At 39.9% G+C, this 18476-nt stretch overlaps 2 protein-coding genes across 5 annotated transcripts in view; one reads left to right on the top strand and one right to left on the bottom strand.

Moving 5' to 3' along the window:
* Nucleotides 1-18476, bottom strand: part of LOC123517177 (centrosomal protein of 89 kDa-like) — a 251432-nt gene that overhangs the window by 56537 nt on the left and 176419 nt on the right. For all 3 annotated transcript variants that reach the window (XM_045277173.1, XM_045277174.1, XM_045277175.1), the window contains one exon: nucleotides 3966-4092. In XM_045277173.1, coding sequence (XP_045133108.1) covers nucleotides 3966-4092 — 127 coding nt within the window. The remainder of the gene's footprint in view (nucleotides 1-3965; nucleotides 4093-18476) is intronic.
* Nucleotides 1-18476, top strand: part of LOC123517178 — a 58669-nt gene that overhangs the window by 24925 nt on the left and 15268 nt on the right. Inside the window, exon 3 of one of the 2 annotated variants that reach the window (XR_006678418.1) lies at nucleotides 12367-12475. Coding sequence is in view for 1 of the 2 variants with exons in the window: in XM_045277177.1 (XP_045133112.1) it covers nucleotides 10652-11036 (385 nt within the window). In the remaining variant the exon portion in view is untranslated. Of the gene's footprint in view, nucleotides 1-10651; nucleotides 12334-12366; nucleotides 12476-18476 lie in introns of those variants that run through there. The other variant, XM_045277177.1, reaches the window with a different exon arrangement.

Here is an 18476-nt window from a genome sequence, read left to right as displayed (position 1 = left end):
TCTTCCCCATACCACTTTCATAATTTTCCCAGTCTACCTCCTTACAGTTGAAATCTCCTATCAATATCACTTTTCTCCTTTCCTTAATGATTCTTGTAAGACTCCTTATTGTGTCATCTATCATGTCTGTATATTCTTGGTTAGTCCATGAGTTTGTTTTGGTGGCACATATGTTCCAATGATTGTTAACTCCTTTTGTTAATATGCATCTTAACATACAGTATTTCTGATTTTCCTTCCCCAAACTCCACTTGATTTACCACTATCTCCTTCCTTAACATCATCATGACTCCTCCTCCTCCTTACCCACTCTGTCTCTCCTCCATATATTATACCTTTTATCTATGTCTATTTTATTGCCTCATTTAACTTTGTTTCCACCAGGCATACAATATCTGGTTCCTCTTTCTTTATGTAATCTCTTAATTCTAATTTACTAGATAAAATCCCATCTATGTTTGTATACATCATTTTAATCTCTTGTTCTTATCATTTTTAGTTAAACTTGCTCCATTCTTTTCTCTTCTTTCTCTTTTATATACCATTTCCTTATCCTGTCTCCTATAATTCTCCAAAAAAATGCCTTCTTCTCCTCCTCTGACCTTTCATTATTTTTTTCTCTTGCTTCTGCCACCAGTTCATTGTGTCTCTTCCTTTCCTCCTCGTTTCTATTTTTCTTTATATATATATATCTTTGCAACCTTCTGTTTCTCTGAGTTTCGTTTTTCTATATAGTACTTCTTCTGCTGCTGCTTGTGATTTTAGTAATATCTTAATTGGTCTCACTGTTCCTTCTTGATATGGTCCCATTCTATGGATTTCTTCTACTTCCTCTTCTAAGTTCTGTCTATCCTCGTCATTCAGATGTTTTAGTAGGTCTTTTACTGATTTCATTTCGTCTTTTTCCCTTCTTGGTCTATATTTAACATTTTTTTCTTTCAGTCCAAAAATAATTACACTCTTCTTTTTTCTGCAATTTCTCTTACTAAATTTTCTTTTTCTTGAGGACTCCTATCATTTTGCTTGTCATATTTTCATCTCTTTCTTTTAACTGTTCTTGAAATACTTCTTGAAATGATTCCTTATCTTTCTTATCTTGGATTCTCCATGCTTGTACTTCTTTTTTAATCACGTCTTGTACTCTTTCTTCTTCTTTGTTAACTAGATCTTTTAGCTTTTCTTTTTCTTTCTCGGCTTTACCGAGTCCTTCTTCCATCAATTTCTTATAGTTCGCTATTTGGACTTTTAATTCTTCATTTTCTGTTCTTAGCCTAGTTTCGTTTTCTTCCACTCTTTTTATCCTTTCTTTCAATTTCTGGAGCTCTTTATCCTGTTCTTCATTCTCTTTCATTCCCATACTCTCCTTTATCAATTTATCTAATTTCGTTCGATAGTTAAGACTCTATCAAATAGTGAAGTTTGTGCCGTATCAAAGCCTTCAAATTCTCCTCCTCCCTCACCAACATTGTCATCATCAGCTTTCATTCTTTCCCTTGTCACATACCTGCATTTAGATGGAATATCTTTCTCACTCATTATTATTTAACACTGTATTCATGAAAGGAAAAATGAGTCCACACTTATCGCCCAGGCCACTGTAAACCCAAACAAAGGTAGTGAAGATCAGCTGATTCTCGGGAGTGACGGTATCGCGTCCTTCCTCTGCTGCGTCTCGTGTGTGTGTGTGTGTGTGTGTGCGTATTTACCTAGTTGTAGTTTTACAGGGCCTGGGCTTTATGCTCGTGTGGCCCCGTCTCCATATCTACACTTACCCAATCTTACTTTAAAAGTATGCACATTCGTTGCAGACACTACTTCTTCATTTAAACTGTTCCACGTCTCAATACATCTTTGTGGGAAACTATACTTTTTAACATCTCTCAGACATCTTCCTTTTCTCAGCTTTTTACTATGCGATCTTGTGCTTCGAATGTCATATTCTTCTCTCAGGATCAGTTTCTCATTATCCACTTGGTCCATTCCGTTGATCAATTTATAAACTTGAATCAGATCTCCTCTCTCTCTTCTGTGGCCATAGCCTTTATTCTCTCCTCATATGTCATCCCTTCAAATTCTGGAACCATTCTTGTAGCCATTTTTTGTAGTCTCTCCAACTTCCTTATGTGTTTCTTTTTATGAGAGGTCCACACTACTCCTGCATATTCCAATCTGGGTCTTATTATAGTACTTATCAATTTCTTCATCATTTCTTTGTCCATATAGTAAAATGCTACTCCAATATTCCTTAGCAAATTATATGTTTCTCTAAAAATTCTATCAATATGGATTACCGGTTGATTGTTTTCTTCCATCGACACTCCTAAGTCCTTTTCCTTTTTTACTTTCTCTAGTTCTACTCCATCTCCCATCTTATAGATTCCCAAGGGTCGTCTTTCATTCTTTCCCATTTCCATGACATGGCTTTTGTTCACATTGAATTCCATTTCCCACTTTTTATTCCATTCCCAGATCTTATTTAGGTCTTCTTGCAGTATTTCACAATCGTCCTTTAGCTTTATAACTCTGCACAGTTTCGTATCATCTGCAAACAGATTTATGTAACTGTTCACTCCTTCTGGCATGTCATTAATATAAATGAGGAAAAGTATTGGTTCCAATACTGATCCCTGTGGCACTCCGCTTTCTACTGCTCTCCACTTGGACTTCATATATTTAACTACCGTCCTTATTTCTCTTCCCCTCAAATAATTTTCTGTCCATCTCAATGTGCTTCCTTTTAAGCCACCCTTCTCCTCTAACTTCCATATTAATCTTGCATGTGGCACTTTGTCAAGCGCCTTTATTAAATCCAAATAAATACAGTCAACCCATCCCACTCTTTCTTGTACTCTATCAACTATTCTAGAATAGAAACTCAATAAATTAGTTACACACGACTGTCTTTTTCTAAAACCAAATTGGCTATTTGATATTAATTTGTTGTCTTCAAGGAACTTGATCCATTGTTTCTTTATTATTCTTTTACACATCTTGCATATTACACTAGTTAGTGATACCGGTCTGTAATTTAAAGATTCTTCCTTCCTTCCTCTCTTATATATGGGAACCACCTCAGCTCTTTTCCATTCTACTGGTACTGTTCCATTTTCTATTGAGCATTTTATGGTGTTGTATATAGGACTTGCTAGTTCTTCCTTACATTCTTTCAGTATTCTGCCTGAGACTTCATCTGGTCCCATTGCCTTCTCCTCATCCAGTTCCTTCATTAACTCTTTTATTTCAAGCTTGGTTATTTTAATCTCTTTTATATAGACTCACTCTCTATTACCCTGTGGCCTTTCAAATTTGGATTCCTGAGTAAAGACCTCCTGGAATTTATTATTTAATAGTTCTGCCATACTTTTGGGTCTTCCACTATCCCGTTCTCTCCTTTTAACCTTTCTATTGTTTCTTTTTGCCTAATTTTTCCATTTATGAATCTGTAGAACAATTTGGGTTGCTCCTTACATTTTCTAACAATGTCCATTTCAAAGTTCTTTTCCTCTTCCTTCCTCACCTTAACATATTCATTTCTCGCTGCCTTGAAGTTTTCCTTATTTACTGGATTTCTATTTCTCCTCCACCTTTTCCATGCTTCATCTGTTTTCTCCTTTGCCCTAGCACATCTTGCATTAAACCAATCTTTCTTTTCTTCTTCTTTAAATCTATATTTTGGGACATATTCCCTGACTCCTGTTTTGAATATTTCCAAAAATAAGTTATACTTCTCTTGCATCGTCTCTGAGTTTTCCATCTCCTCCCAGTTTACGTTTTTAAAATAGTTCTTGAGATTCTCAATATCAGCCTTTCTGTAATTCAATCGGTCTCCTTTGTATGAATCGTCTCTATCTTCCTTTCCCTCTTCTTTATCCATTTCTAATATTACATGGTCACTCTTTCTCAATGGGCAATGTGTGTGTGTGTGTGTGGATGTGTGTGTATACAAGAAGTAAAAATGATCTTACCTTTAGTTTCTGTGAGAGTGCTCCTACAGCCGCACTACGTAAAGTCACTTCCTTGCAAAGTTGTTCTTTTTCTTTCTTGTAAATCATTACAGCATCCAACAGTTTTTCCCGGTCTTCAAGCAGCTCACTGAGGGAAAGAAAATTGAGCATTTGTAAAAGTTTATAGTAAATACTACAAACCCTATAAAAAAACCACACACATAGAGCTACAGTGCTTACTCCAATTTTGAGAAATGGGGCAGCATTGTGAGTTGCAAATTTGGAAATTGCAAAATTGAAAGTATTATTCCTATGGGAAAAATTGAATATGGTGGACCCCTTGTCCATGGTTGCCTAATTTTTCAATATTTTCCTAATATTTTGCCCATATTTATATCACATGTATATTGAGCCAGGTATCTTTCCATATGAATGATCACAGTGTTTGTACAATGGCTACGAGAATAAAAAATCTGTCCACCATAGGTTTTTACAGCTTTTTCAATTTTCTCACTGTTTTTAAACACCATTCTCACAGTTGATTCTCCCACACCAAACTCTCTGGAAATATCACAGTTCCTTTTTCCATCTCTTTTCATCTTAAGTATCTTCATCTTCTGCTCCAAAGTTAGCCTAATGTTTTTCGTGGTTGGTGGCGCCATGTCGCACAAAGTCAAGCACAAGGATTCCTCCAAATTTGCAGAGAGAACTCCGTGAAGGTGTAGGTAGACAAATGGAAGGCGGGAGGGAGCGGGGCAGTGTTGCCAGATGAGCTTTGTTGAATTACCACCAGATTTTTATGAAAACTAGCCAAAAACCACCAAACTATGATAAATATAATATAAATATGATAATAATATAGTATAATATGATAAATATGAATGAATTAATAAAATATTGCCTATATAATACAGTGATATATAATTTGCGGGAACGCTCTCTCTCCCACCACCACTCGCAATACCGGGAGAAAGGAGCAAGATGGGGAAATTTTGAAAATGGCAATTTTTGGTCCTTGGTCGCAAAATTGGAGTAAGCACTGTACTACAATACCAAGAAACTTTTCAAAACAAAGTAATCATAAACAATCAAGAACAACAAAAGGTAAGATAATAATTCACACACTCTATGCATAAAGGATATACATGGCCTGGTAGCACAGTGGTTAGTGCGCTGCATTGCCCTGTAGCTCAATGGTAAAGGGACTGAGCCTGTGTTGGTTGTTGTGGCTGGCATAGTTTCAAATCTCATTAGGGGGCTGGTCACTGGGATTTTTCCTCTGACAAGTGGGCAGTTGCTGTCTCCATGGTGTGTGAGGTCAGTCTTACCCAAAGATCGGTAATAATGAGATCTGAGTTCACACTGAGAGGGAAACGGTTTGGGATTGTGTATCTGCTTGTGATCAGACCTTGTGAATCTGACTCACAATCAGGAGGGTCTGGGTTTGAATCCTGAGTGAGGTCAGAAGTTTTTGGGCAGACTTCTTTATAGTGTAACCCCTGTTCACCTAACAATGAATTAGAATAGCCAGTAGTACATTCCTTGCCAATCCAGGGACATATATTTCCCAGTAGCAACACCTGGTAGCCTGAAGGCTTCAGATTTCCTTTGATTGGTTGAGCCACCTCAAAAACTATGCCTTAAAACTCCATCCACCTGTCCCTCCCCATGATCTCAGAACATCACCACCTCATCGCCCTCTCCACCACCCTCCTGAGTGTGTGTATTTACCTAGTTGTATATTACAGGGTTCAAGCAGGGCTCATAGTGATTTGTCTCCATATCTATATTTATCCAAGTTTTTCTTAAATTTGTGCACACTTTCTGCTGTTACAATCTCTTCACTCAATCGGTTCCAAATATCCAATGTCCTGTGTGGAAAACTCAACTTTTTAATGTTTCTCGAACACTGCATTTTCTTGATCTTCTTGGAGTGTCCTCTTGTTTGTCTACCTCCATCCTCTGTCTGTGATACCAGGTCTTGTCCACATATCTTTTCCATATGATTTACTAACTTATATTGTTATTAGATCTTCTCTTTTCCATCTGTCCTTCAAAGATAGTAGTTCCATTTCCTTCAGTCTTTCTTCATAGGAAAGATTCTTTATTTCTGGCACCATCTTTGTAGCGGGCATTTGGATTATTTCTATGCTCTTGATATCTTTCTGCTTGTAAGGTAACCACACCACTGCTACATATTCTAGTATAGGTCTTATCATAGTGGTTATGATTTTTCATCTTGTCCATGTAAATGAAATGCCACCCTGATGTTAGTTAGTGTCCTGTATGTTGAAGCAAATAAACCAATTATGTGTCTTTCTGAAGTCAGGGTGTCTTGTATAATCACTCCAAGGTCTTTTTCTTCACTTCTTTTCATTATAATCTCTTCTCCCATTCTGTATTCCCATGTAGGTCTTCCATAACTTTTACCCATTTTCATTACATGGCATTTTCTGGTATTAAATTCTAATTTCCACTCTTCGCTCCACTTCCAGATCTTCTTAATATCATTCTGCAATTCCCTACAGTCTTCAATGTTCCTTATTACTCTCAAAGGTTTCGCATCATCCACGGAGGCGGTGGCATAGTGGATAAGTGTGGTGAGCATGTGATCGGGCAAACGTCCACGCGTAGGTTTGAATCCCACCACATATCGCCTTGATGCTTTGCCATTTGTCAAGTGGTTTAAAGTTACCTACATGTCACCATGATACCCAGGTTCTAGGTGGTTACACCAAAGATGTCCTTGAGTGGTGATGTGGGCCCTAATATGGGTACCACTGAATAAAGTTGTCTATGCCACTAATGGTGTAAACTTAACAGCACTTCCAATACTCTTCAAGTTACCTACAGGCACTATAGGCCAGGACATATGAAAAAAAAATTATGTAACTACTCAGATCCTCTTGCATATCATTAATATATACTTGGAGCTTAATCATTGAAGTGCATGAGACTTAACATTGGTTGGTTGAAATGTGCTTTGGATTTTGAGAGGCAAATCACCTCTGATGGATGGGAGCTTTCACATGAGACATGCTGCGCTTCGCCACACTGACAGTCTTTAAAGATTACAACCACCCACATGAATCACCACCACATCATCACCTCTCAACCATTCAAATCTGGAAATTGCCATTGGGAAACCCAAGATCCACCCCTTAACAAAGGGAGGGAGCGGAGGGCATGTGAAAGCTTCCATCTAGCAGTGGTAGTTTGTCTCGCAAAATCCGAAGCACATTTCAACTGACCTACGGTAAATCTCATGTACTTCAGTAATTTTACTTCAGCAAATCACCTGTCTGCTAGAGGGCACTGTCACATGAGATTTTAAAGTCATGTGGATGTTGTATCCATCTAATCCTGTCAGATGCCACATCATGTAAACAGGTGTAAAGAAAACTCCCTAGAAAGAGATCCCAATCTTCATTATGGAAACATAACATTACTCTCACTGAACATAATAAATCAAAACATGTAAAACCCAGCATAACATATACATAAACATGAATTACACAGAACCCAGAACTGCCTCTTGAAATGGGTCTGTGTCCCAGAGTATATCCTTATTTTATGTCATAAAATCACCTCTGCTGTGGGGAGCACTCACATGAGATACTGCCACACCACACCGAACGCCAGTTGCTTACATTTTGCCACGCCAGGCAAACGTGCGGTTGGGATTTGTCCTTTCCCCTCTTCGCTTCCTTTCTTGCTTCCATGGCCAAGTCACCTGTCACAGCAGGTATAGTGCCTACTATCCGTGATCCGAGTTGGGAGCAGTATAGTGCCTTCAATGATAGTTTTTATGTACATTACTTACATGCAAACGAGCTTACGGCGTGTTTTGGATTGCAGTCGTCGTCCAGCTGTTTCCCATGTCCTCTGACTCTGGGACTGTGCAGGCCAGCATGCCTCTTGGGCCTTCTCTTGCTCACAGGAGGGCCAGTGGTTCATCCCAGGACCGTCACAGCAGGGACAGTGGCACAGACCGTGGTGTTGCAGTCTCCGCAGGCAGGAGGGTGTCACAGCACTCATCCCGTCATGGCGCTCGCCTCATGGAGTGCAGGCAGCGCCGCCACCAACCCTCAGCCCACGACCACACAGGCTTCTGCCCCGCAGTGGAACTTGGTTTTGGATGCCCTCGCCGAGTTGAGGAGTGAGATCAACCTGCTCAAAGCCAACAGGGGGGTCTCCCCCTCGGTGTCATGGACTCCTGTGGCCCCCAGTGCTTCTCCCTCTCCCCAGCCTTGGGCGGTGAATGAGGGTGCCGGCCCCTCTCGGGGGACAACTACGACGGGCTCCCCTGGCAGTTTTTCTGGTTTTGTGGATGAAGCCAGTTGTGATGAGGAAGATGTTGGACTGCTGCCCCCTGCTGAGGGGCCCTTGCATCACAGTGTAAAGGTGTTTGGCCCCCCTGAGGTGCACTCGGACGCGATTGACGGTAAGATGGCGGACATGGTGAACTTTCTTTTTGATCATGGTTTGCGTGAGGAGGACCACAGATCTATTTGTGAGGATGTGTGCGTGTTGAGGCCCTCCAATTGTCCTGCCCTGGCCCCAGTGGAGTGCAACCCTGAGATTTTGGACGCTTTGAGGGGTGAGGCCAAGAAGACCAATTTTCATATGAAGGAGGTGAGTAAGGGCGGCGACTATTATTACCAAGTCGCTCCTGGCCCTGAACAAGGTGTCACAGGAAGAACGTCACCCTGTTGTGGCCCAGGAGGTGGGTTTGATTAATGGTGTCTTGGCTTTGTTAGGCAATGCTATCTTCCGTAACAACTTGGCTAGACGGTTTGTCATGAAACGAGAACTTAATCATAAGTTCATACATCTCTACACAAAGAAGGTACCGATGACTCGCTTCCTTTTTGGGGATGACATGTCCAAGAGTGTAAAGCAGATAGAGGAGTCAGTCAAGCTGAAGGCTACCATTACAGGAAAGAGGACGCCCTTCTCGTGGCGTTTTCCTGGCAGCAGGACAAGAGGCCTGGGGCACAGTGTTTCTTCCCGGGGGTTCTCTGCCAGATTTCAACCTTATGGCTTCTGGAGGTCTGCCTTCAGGGGTGCTCAACGGGCTTCCCAGGGGTTCCACCACATGGACTCAAAAAACAGCAAGAGCCGGGGCAGCTCCAGGCCCCGGCAGTAACTCAGGCAAGTGATTATCTTGGATTATGTACAACATTGCCATCTGAATATTAATGTGGAGCTCATCAGACATTTATTTTTGTCTAATTTGGAGTACTGGTTTAGTAAGGTGGAGAAGGATATCATTACTGGTGAAATTCTAAAATTACTTGAGCTTAAGGTAATTTCTGTCACAGTTAGACAGGCAGAAAAGGTTATTTCCCCCATTTTTTTGAGGAGAAAGAAGAATGGGGAATATAGGATGGTCCTGAACTTAGAGAAACTTAATTTACACATCCCATACCAACATTTTAAAATGGAGGACTTTGAGCAAGCTGTTAGGCTTATTAATACTGGTGATTTTTTGGCTTCTGTGGATTTACGGCATGCCTATTACTCCATTAAGATCATGGAAGAACAGCAAAGATTTCTCTGTTTCTCTTGGCAGGGTACTATTTACCAGTTCAATTCCCTCCCTAATGGGGTATCAGAAGGCCCCAGAATTTTCACCAAACTCATGAAGCCAGTTTATTCGGCTCTGAGAAATAATGGTTACACTATTACCAGCTACATCGATGACTCCCTTATTTGCAGTAGCTCAAGGGCAGGTTGCCTGTCATGTGTGCAGGACACTATTGATCTTTTGAGGAAACTGGGGTTTTGTATTAATGAGGATAAATCAGTCTTGGTCCCAACTCAGCGCATTGAGTATTTGGGCAATATTATTGACACTGTGACCATGAAAATTTCTCTCCCAGTTCGCAGAGTGTTGACTTTAGTGCAAGCTTGTGAAGCACTTATGCGCAAAGATGTAGCTCAGATCAGACAAGTGGCTCGTGTCATTGGCCTTTTGGTTGCACCCACCTCAGCGGTCCCACTCGGTAAACTGCACTACAGAGTACTTGAGAAGGCCAAAATTGCAGCATTACAGCAAGCCCATGGGAATTTTGACACGATGATGAATATTTCAGATCTGAAGATCAAACTTCTTTGGTGGTGCACTAATGCAGCCACCCAGGAAAGGGACATCTTTAGGTCTGGTACTGACATCGAGGTGTTCACAGATGTATCCTCAGTAGGATGGGGTGGAAGCCTACACCTGCAGTCTACAGGGGGTAGTTGGTCATTGGAGGAACATTCCTTGCATATTAATTCATTAACAGGCATGTTAAGGTGTTTTGCGATAACACCAAGGCGGTTACTTATGTTAATGAAATGGGTGGCACCAAATCAAAATCATGTAATGACATTGCTATCCTCATTTGGGACTGGTGTGTAGCTCACAATGCATGGGTTATGTGTTCCCACATCCCAGGAAAAGACAACCTGGTGGCTGATGCAGCGTCCTGCAAACTTAACTGCTGGCATGAGTGGAAATTGGACGTCTCTACTTTTAGATTGCTTTGCTATGTCTTTGGCTCCCCCTCTATTGATCTTTTTGCATCACACTTTAACAGACAGATCACCCCATTTTGCTCCTGGAAACCCGACCCACAAGCAGAATACTATGATGCCTTTTCACTCAATTGGTCAAGTTTTCCACTTCCTTACCTGTTTCCTCCGTTCTCATTAATTTCTAGGTGCCTCCAGAAAATTCGGGCAGAACAAGCAAAGGGGTGGATCATGGTTCCTTTTTGGACATCACAGCCTTGGATGGGCATGCTTCTTGGCATGCTAATCGATCACCCCAGGCTGATAAGAAAATCAAAGGACATCCTGATACACCCCTCCTCAGCAGAGAGTCATCCTCTTATGGGTCACACTCAGTTGATGGCTTGTCTTCTGTCCGGGAATCCCTTCGAGCACGAGGCATTCATTAAGAGGGTGCGAGGATCATCATGGCATCTTGGAAGCCAGGCACAGAGAAGCAGTACCGGACACATCTCAAGAGGTGGTCACAGTTTTGTGGTGCAGGGGATATCAATTCCCTTAATCCCACTGTGCCAGACATTATCAACTTCTTGATGCTTTACTTTACCAAGGGTTTGGGTTACAATTCCATTAACACAGCGAGAGGGGCCTTGTCCTCGTTGGGCATTTTGATGGATGGATTTCCAGTGGATCGCCACCCACTTATCATTAGATTTTTTAAGGGGATTTTCAATCTTTGGCCACCAGCACCATGGTATAACAAGACGTGGGATGTCTCGCTGGTGCTTAAAAAATTAAGGTCCTGGTATCCCCTACACTCACTCTCACTAAAGGAACTTACCTTTAAGCTAGTTATGCTGATGGCACTGACTCAGGCTGCTAGGATTCAGACCCTTCACTTACTTATGTTCTGTGGCATTGACACGGCAGAATCTTCCATTACAGTCCAGTTGGGGTATAACATTAAGCAATGTAGGCCTAATTTCAACATTCAACGTATTACTTTCACACCTTACATGAAGGATGCTAGCCTTTGTGTGTGCGAGATCCTGCGGGCTTACATTCATAGAACAGCAAAATTCAGACACAATCTCTCACAGGGGGACAATAAGTTAATCCTAAGTTTTGTGAAACCACATAAATCTGTCTCTAAGGACACCATCGCTAGGTGGATTAAGATGATGTTGGGCATGGCTGGTATTGATACCAATATTTTCACTGCAGGCAGTGTCCAACTGGCAGCGGCTTCAAAAGTAAAGGCTTTGGCAGTACCTGTCAACGTGATCATGGAGAGGGCTGGTTGGACTCAGGAGGCCACTTTTGCTAGATTCTATGATAAACAAATTGTTCCAGGTTCAGACCCTTTTCAGGATGCTATTTTGCACTTTGACCAGTAAGGTTTTCTGTGGATTTTTTGGGGGGACTTAGGTGTGTACTTATGTATTCAAGATGTATTTATATTTTCTTTTATTGTCATGGCTTGATCTCTTTGTTGGGGGGTGACACCTCAACCCTTGGAAGGTTATGGTGGCACATGGGTATTTCGCAGAGGCTATTTGGTTTGTCAATTCCTATGTCATTTCCAGGTTGTTTACGCACATTAAACTTTTGGCTACAGGCAATCAGGAAATAGTTTGCTTTTCCAAGATTGAAATCATGACCAAACTTCAGGTGTGACACCCACATGGCTTTAAAACCTCATGTGAGTGCTCCCCACAGCAGAGGTGATTTTATGATGTAAAATTTATAAGTATGCGAGACTTACTGTAGGTCAGTTGAAGTATGCAGGTAATTTTACGAATATCATCTCTGCTGCTTTGGGGAGCATTCACATGCCCTCCTCTCCCCCCCTTTTTTCCATTTTTGTATTGTGTTACACATTTGTGGTTATTTCTTATGTTTTATGTCATGTGGATGTTTGCAGGGTTTAAAGTCTGGCGTTCGGCGTGGTGTGGCAGTATCTCATGTGAATGCTCCCCAAAGCAGCAGAGGTGATATTCGTAAAATTACCAGCATACTTCAACTGACCTACGGTAAGTCTTGCATACTTATATATTCTCCAAAAAAAATGCCTTTTTTTCCTCTTCTGACCTTTCATTAGTTTTTCCCTGTACTGCTGCCGCCAGTTCATTGTATATCTTCCTTTTTTCCTCATTTCTATTTTTCTTTATATATATATATATATATATATATATATATATATATATATATATATATATATATATATATATATATATATATATATATATATATCATATATATATCCTTGCAACCTTCTGTTTCTCTGAGTTTAGTTGTTCTATATAATATTTCTTCTGTTGCTACTTGTGATTTTCGTAGTATTTTAATTGGTTTTGTTTTTCCTTCTTGATATGGTCCCATTCTGTTTATTTCTTCTACTTCCTCTTCTAAGTTCTGCCTATCTTTGTCGTTTAGATTTTTTAGTAAGTCTTTGACTGATTTCATTTCTTCTTTTTCTCTTCTTGGTCTATATATTTTTTTTCTTTTATTCCAAATACGATTACACTCTTCTTTTTTTTTTGCAATTTCTCTAACTAGATTTTCTTTTGTCTTGAGAACTCCTATCATTTTGTTTGTCATATTTTCTTCTTTTTCTTTTAGTTGTTCTTAAATCACCTCCTGAAAATCAGCCTTATCTTTCTTATCTTGGACTCTCCATGCTTGTACTTCTTTTTTAATCATGTTCTGTACTCTTTCCTCTTCCTTGTTTACTAGATCTTTCAGCTTCTCTTTTTCTTTCTCAGCTTTACCGAGTCCTTCTTCCATCTGCTTCTTGTAGTTAGATACTTCCTTTTTCAGTTCTTCGTTTTCCACTTTTAGCCTAGCTTCGTTTTCTTCCATTTTTTTTATCCTTTCTCTCAGTTTTATAAACTCTTTTTCCTGTTCTTCATTCTCTTTCATTCCCATACTCTCCTTTATCAATTTAACTAGTTCACGTTCAATAGTCAACACTCTCTTAAGTAGTGAAGTATTCATCGTATCGAAACCTTCGAATGCGCTCTCTCCCTCATCAACATAGTCATCATCTTTTTTCATTCTTTCCCTAGTCTCATACCTGCATTTTGATGGAATCTCTTCTTTACTCATGATTCTTTAAAAGTTGATTTCATGAAAAATGAGTCTACACTATTTGCCCAGGCCACTGTAAATACTATACAATAGGTAGTGAAGATCAGCTGATTGTATGAGCAACGCCAGTGCGTCCTTTCTCGACCGCGTCTGGTGTGTGTGTATTTACCTATTTGTATTTACCTATTTGTGTATTACAAGGCCCGAGCTAAGCTCTCTATGTCCTGTCTCCTTGTCTACTCCTGTCATATCTCTCTTTCATCTGATTGACACACACCACGTCAACGACATCACTGCTCAGTTTATTCCACTTATCAATACTACGATGCGGGAAACTGTACTTTATCACATCATTTAAACAGATGTCTTTTATTAGTTTTTTTCCATGTCCTCAGAGATGATTACTTGTGGTCACCTTTATCAATTCTCTGTCCAATATGTCAATCTTGTTCACCAATTTATACATAGTTATCATGTCACCCCTTGTTCTTCTCTCTTCTAATGTGGTCAGCCCCAGCTTCCTCAGTCTTTCCTCATAGTCTAAGTCCTTGAATCCTGGTACCATCCTTGTTGCCAGCCTCTGTACCCTTTCCACCTTCTTCACATTTTTCTTCATATGTGGTGACCAGACGCAAGCTGCATATTCTAACTGGGGTCTTATTAAAGTGCATAGTATCATCTTCATCATTCCTTCATCTAGGTAGTGGAATGCAAGACCAATATTTTGAAGCATATTATATGTTTTCCCAAATATCTTGTTTATGTGTTTCTCCGGTGACAGAGTGTTTTGCAGTTACTCCTAAGTCTTTCTCCTCATTGGTCTCTTCAATTTTCTCATCTCCCAGCCTGTAATCCTTGTTTGGTCTGTATCTACTTCTTCCCATTTTCATAACATGGCTCTTGTTTATATTAAATTCCATCTGCCACTCTTTACTCCACTCGTATATTTTATCAAGATCTTCCTGTAATGTGTTACAATCTTCCACATTCTTTACTCTCCTCATAATTTTAGTATTGTCCGCGAACATATTCATGTAACTGTCTATTCCTACTGGCATATCATTAACATAAATCAAAAACATGATGGGACCAAGCACTGACCCTTGTGGAACTCCACTGGTTACCTTTTTCCACTCGGACTTCTTTCCTTTCACCACTGTTCGCATTTCTCTTCCCACTAAGTAATTCTCCATCCATTTTGCTAGTTTATCACTTACTCCTCCAATCTTCTCTAGTTTCCACATCAGTCTATTGTGTGGCACTTTATCAAAGGCCTTTCTCAAGTCCAGGTAAATAGCATCCACCCATCCCCATCTATGTTGTAGTACTCGTATGTCAGTCACTCTTCAATAAAAACATAATAAATTGGATATGCACGATCTTCCTTTTCTGAAACCAAACTGCCTTTCACTCAGGATGTTTTCATTTTCTAGATAATCACTCCACTTTGCTTTAATTACTTCTTCACACACCTTGCACAATATACTAGTCAACGATACTGGTCTGTAATTTAACAGTTCCATTCTACTTCCATTCTTATATATAGGCACAATGTCAGCTCTTTTCCACTTTTTCGGGACTATTCCTGTTCGTATGGAGGTTTCCACAATATCAAATATGGGGTTCAACAATTGATCTTTACATTCTTTCAGCAACCTCCCAGATATGCCATCAGGCCCCATTGATTTATTAATATCCAAGTTACTTATAATTTTCCTTATATTTTCTTTAGTAACCATGATGTTGTGCATTTGCTTTATTTCCGTAGGCCTTTCTCCTGTAAAATGCTCCTCCTTTGTAAACACTTTGCAAAAGTTGTTGTTCAATATTTCAGCTATATCTCTAGCATCCTCATATACTTCTTCCCCAACTTTTACTTTTTCTATTGCCTCCCTTTTATTTAATTTTCCATTTATGAATTTGTAAAACATTGTGGGGTCACTATCACAGTTTTCCATATTCCTTTTGTGCTGTTCTCCTTACCTCAACATATCTATTCCTTGCTGTTTTATAGACTTCTCTTGATAATACTTCACTATTTTTCTTAAGTTTCTTCCATGCCTTTTCTTTGTTCTTTTTTGCTTCTTCACAATTTCCATTAAACTACTGCTTATTATTTAAAGTCCTCATTCTGTGATATGGCACAAACTTCTTCACAGCACAGTTATATAAATCCATAAATTTATCATATTTCAATTGCATATCCACTTCCTGGTACACCACAGACCAGTCAATTTCATTAAAGAACTCTCTTATATGGTTGTAATTTGCCCTGACATAATTAAATTTTTCCTCCTTGTACTCCACACTCTTTTCCATGCTTAATTCCGTATCCAGCTCAAATCTTAGGACATCATTGTCACTTTTCCCCAAGGGACATTCATGTTCAATTTCCTCTTTTAGGGAGATGCCCCTGGTGAATACCAAATCCAACCTCGCTGCAACATCCTGTCCCCTGCACCTACCTTGTTGGTGATCTCACCCACTGTGTCATCAAGTTATTTGTTGCTATGTTTAACAATTCCTCTGCCCACTCACCACCATTCACCACTTCGTAGTCTTCCCACACTATTTCCTTACAGTTAAAGTCCCCGACTATCATCACTCTATCCTTTCTGGTGAGTTCCTGTTTTATTCTGTCTAGAGTATTTCTCATCACCTCTTGATACTGTTCATAATTCCAAGCACTGGTTCTGGGTGGTATGTATACTGTTATAATATTAATGTCCCTCTTACCATCTGTTATAAGCATACTTATCACTTCCTCATTTCCCTTACTAAAGTTCACCTCCTTCACTATTAGATCTTTTTTAGTAAAAACCATTATACCACCACCTCCTTTATTCTTTCTATCATTTCTCCATACTTTGTAGTGTTTTACATCAAACCAATCTAGCTTTATTTCCGGCCTTAACTTTGTTTCCACCACACACATTATGTCCGGTTCACTGTTTCTTAGGTAATCCATACATTCTAGCCTTTTAGACAGAAATCCATCTATATTCGTGTATGTCACTTGAATTACATTCCTAATCTCTTTCTTCTATGTTTCAGCCTGTGCACTGTCTATTCCGTCTGTTTTATCCACCACTTCTTCAGCCTCCCATTTCTCATCCTTCAAAAAAACTTGGTCTTTTCCTCCTTGGTTCTTTTCTCATTCTTCTCTCTCACTTCAATTACAAGCTCTCTCATTTTCATTCTTTCCTCCTGTGTCATATTTCTTCTTATGTAAATTGTTTTGGTTTCCTCACAGTGTTTAAGTTTCCAGGCCTTCCTCAGTAAGGCCTCGGCTGCCACCTGAGACTTTAATTTCAATTTTAATGGTCTACTCTTGCCTTCTTCATAAGCTCCTAGTCTCACACTTTCCTCTATTTTAGCATATAGGCATTCGTCCTCCTCGGAGATCTTATTCAGTAAAAACTTTATCCTGTCATTTTCCTTATCCCTCCTATCTTGCCAATTCCTGTTAGTTTCCTCTCTTAAACCTATTATGATCACGCATTTTTTCTTTTCAGCAATATCTCTCACCACATACTCATTTTCCTTTAAAGCCTTAACCATTTCACTCTGTGTAATCACTTTATTTTCTTCTTGCTTTTTCATTATCTCTTTGAAGGACTTCTGTACTTTGTTTTCATGTTTCATTTCCTTCATTCTAGCATCAATTAGGTTGAGGCACTTCTTCCCTAAGTCACCTTCGGATATTTTCTTTTCCATTTCAAGTAGTTTAGCCTTCATTTCGTCACATTGTTTCCTTAGATGCTGATTTTCTTTTTCCATTTCCACTTTCTCTTTCAGTAATTCCTTGTTCTCTTTCGTTAGCATGTAGATTTCTTTTTTGAAGGTATCATTCTCCGCTATATAGTCAACCCTCGGCTATCGCGACTTTGGCTATCGCGTTTTATTGCTATCGCACACCCATGAAAAGCTGCTAAAATTTCATTATCGCGACCTCAGATGCCTGCTAATGCGCGCCCTGCCATGACGTAATGGAATATCTGAGCGCTCATTGGCCAAAACCGCCTTCCCGCCAAGATCAATTCGGCTATCGCGTTTTCGGCTATAGCGCGGCTATTTCGGCCCCAATTGGGCGCGATAGCTGAGGGTTAAGTGTAACTCTATCTAACTTCTCTTCTATAGATCTAATATTGACAAACTTACTCTCTAAGGCTTGAATTCTTGAATCCATGTCCAATTTGTTTAATCCACTTGGAATGGTCACAAATCCCTCAAAATCCCTCCTGCTTCTAGGTGTCGACGTCATGTTACCGCCAGCTGTTTCACCAAAAACAAAAACATTGCCGACACTCTCCGGTTAGGGACTATTTTCCAGTTTCATTTGAAAATAGACTATTTTCTGCACTTTTTCAGAGCAGGACACTGACAGGACACTAATTATACCCTATAGAGATACCCAGGCTCTGTAAACACTATAGGTAATTGCTCCTTTTCCCTCGTCCTCAGTTGAAGACGAGCTGTCTTCAGGACTCCCGCGTTCAGCGGTGGCACGGCTGTGTATTTACCTATTTGTATTTACCTATTTGTGTATTACAGGGCCCAAGCTAAGCTCTCTGTGTCCTGTCTCCTTGTCCATTCCTGTCATATCTCTCTTTCATCTGATTGACACACACCGCATCAACAACATCACTGCTCAGTTTATTCCACTTATCAATGCTACGATGCGGGAAACTGTATTTTCTCACATCATTTAGACAGATGTCCTTTATTAGCTTTTTTCCATGTCCTCGGAGATGATTACTTGTGGTCACCTTTATCAACTCTCTATCCAGTATGTCAATCTTGTTCACCAATTTATACATAGTTATCATGTCTCCTCTTGTTCTTTTCTCTTCTAATGTGGTCAGCCCCAGCTTCCTCAGTCTTTCCTCATAGTCTAACTCCCTGAGTCCTGGTACCATCCATGTTGCCAGCCTTTGTACCCTT

Source organism: Portunus trituberculatus, chromosome 41, assembly GCF_017591435.1.
Source record: "Portunus trituberculatus isolate SZX2019 chromosome 41, ASM1759143v1, whole genome shotgun sequence".
NCBI lineage: Eukaryota > Metazoa > Arthropoda > Malacostraca > Decapoda > Portunidae > Portunus > Portunus trituberculatus.
This window is presented reverse-complemented; position numbering and strand designations above follow the sequence as displayed.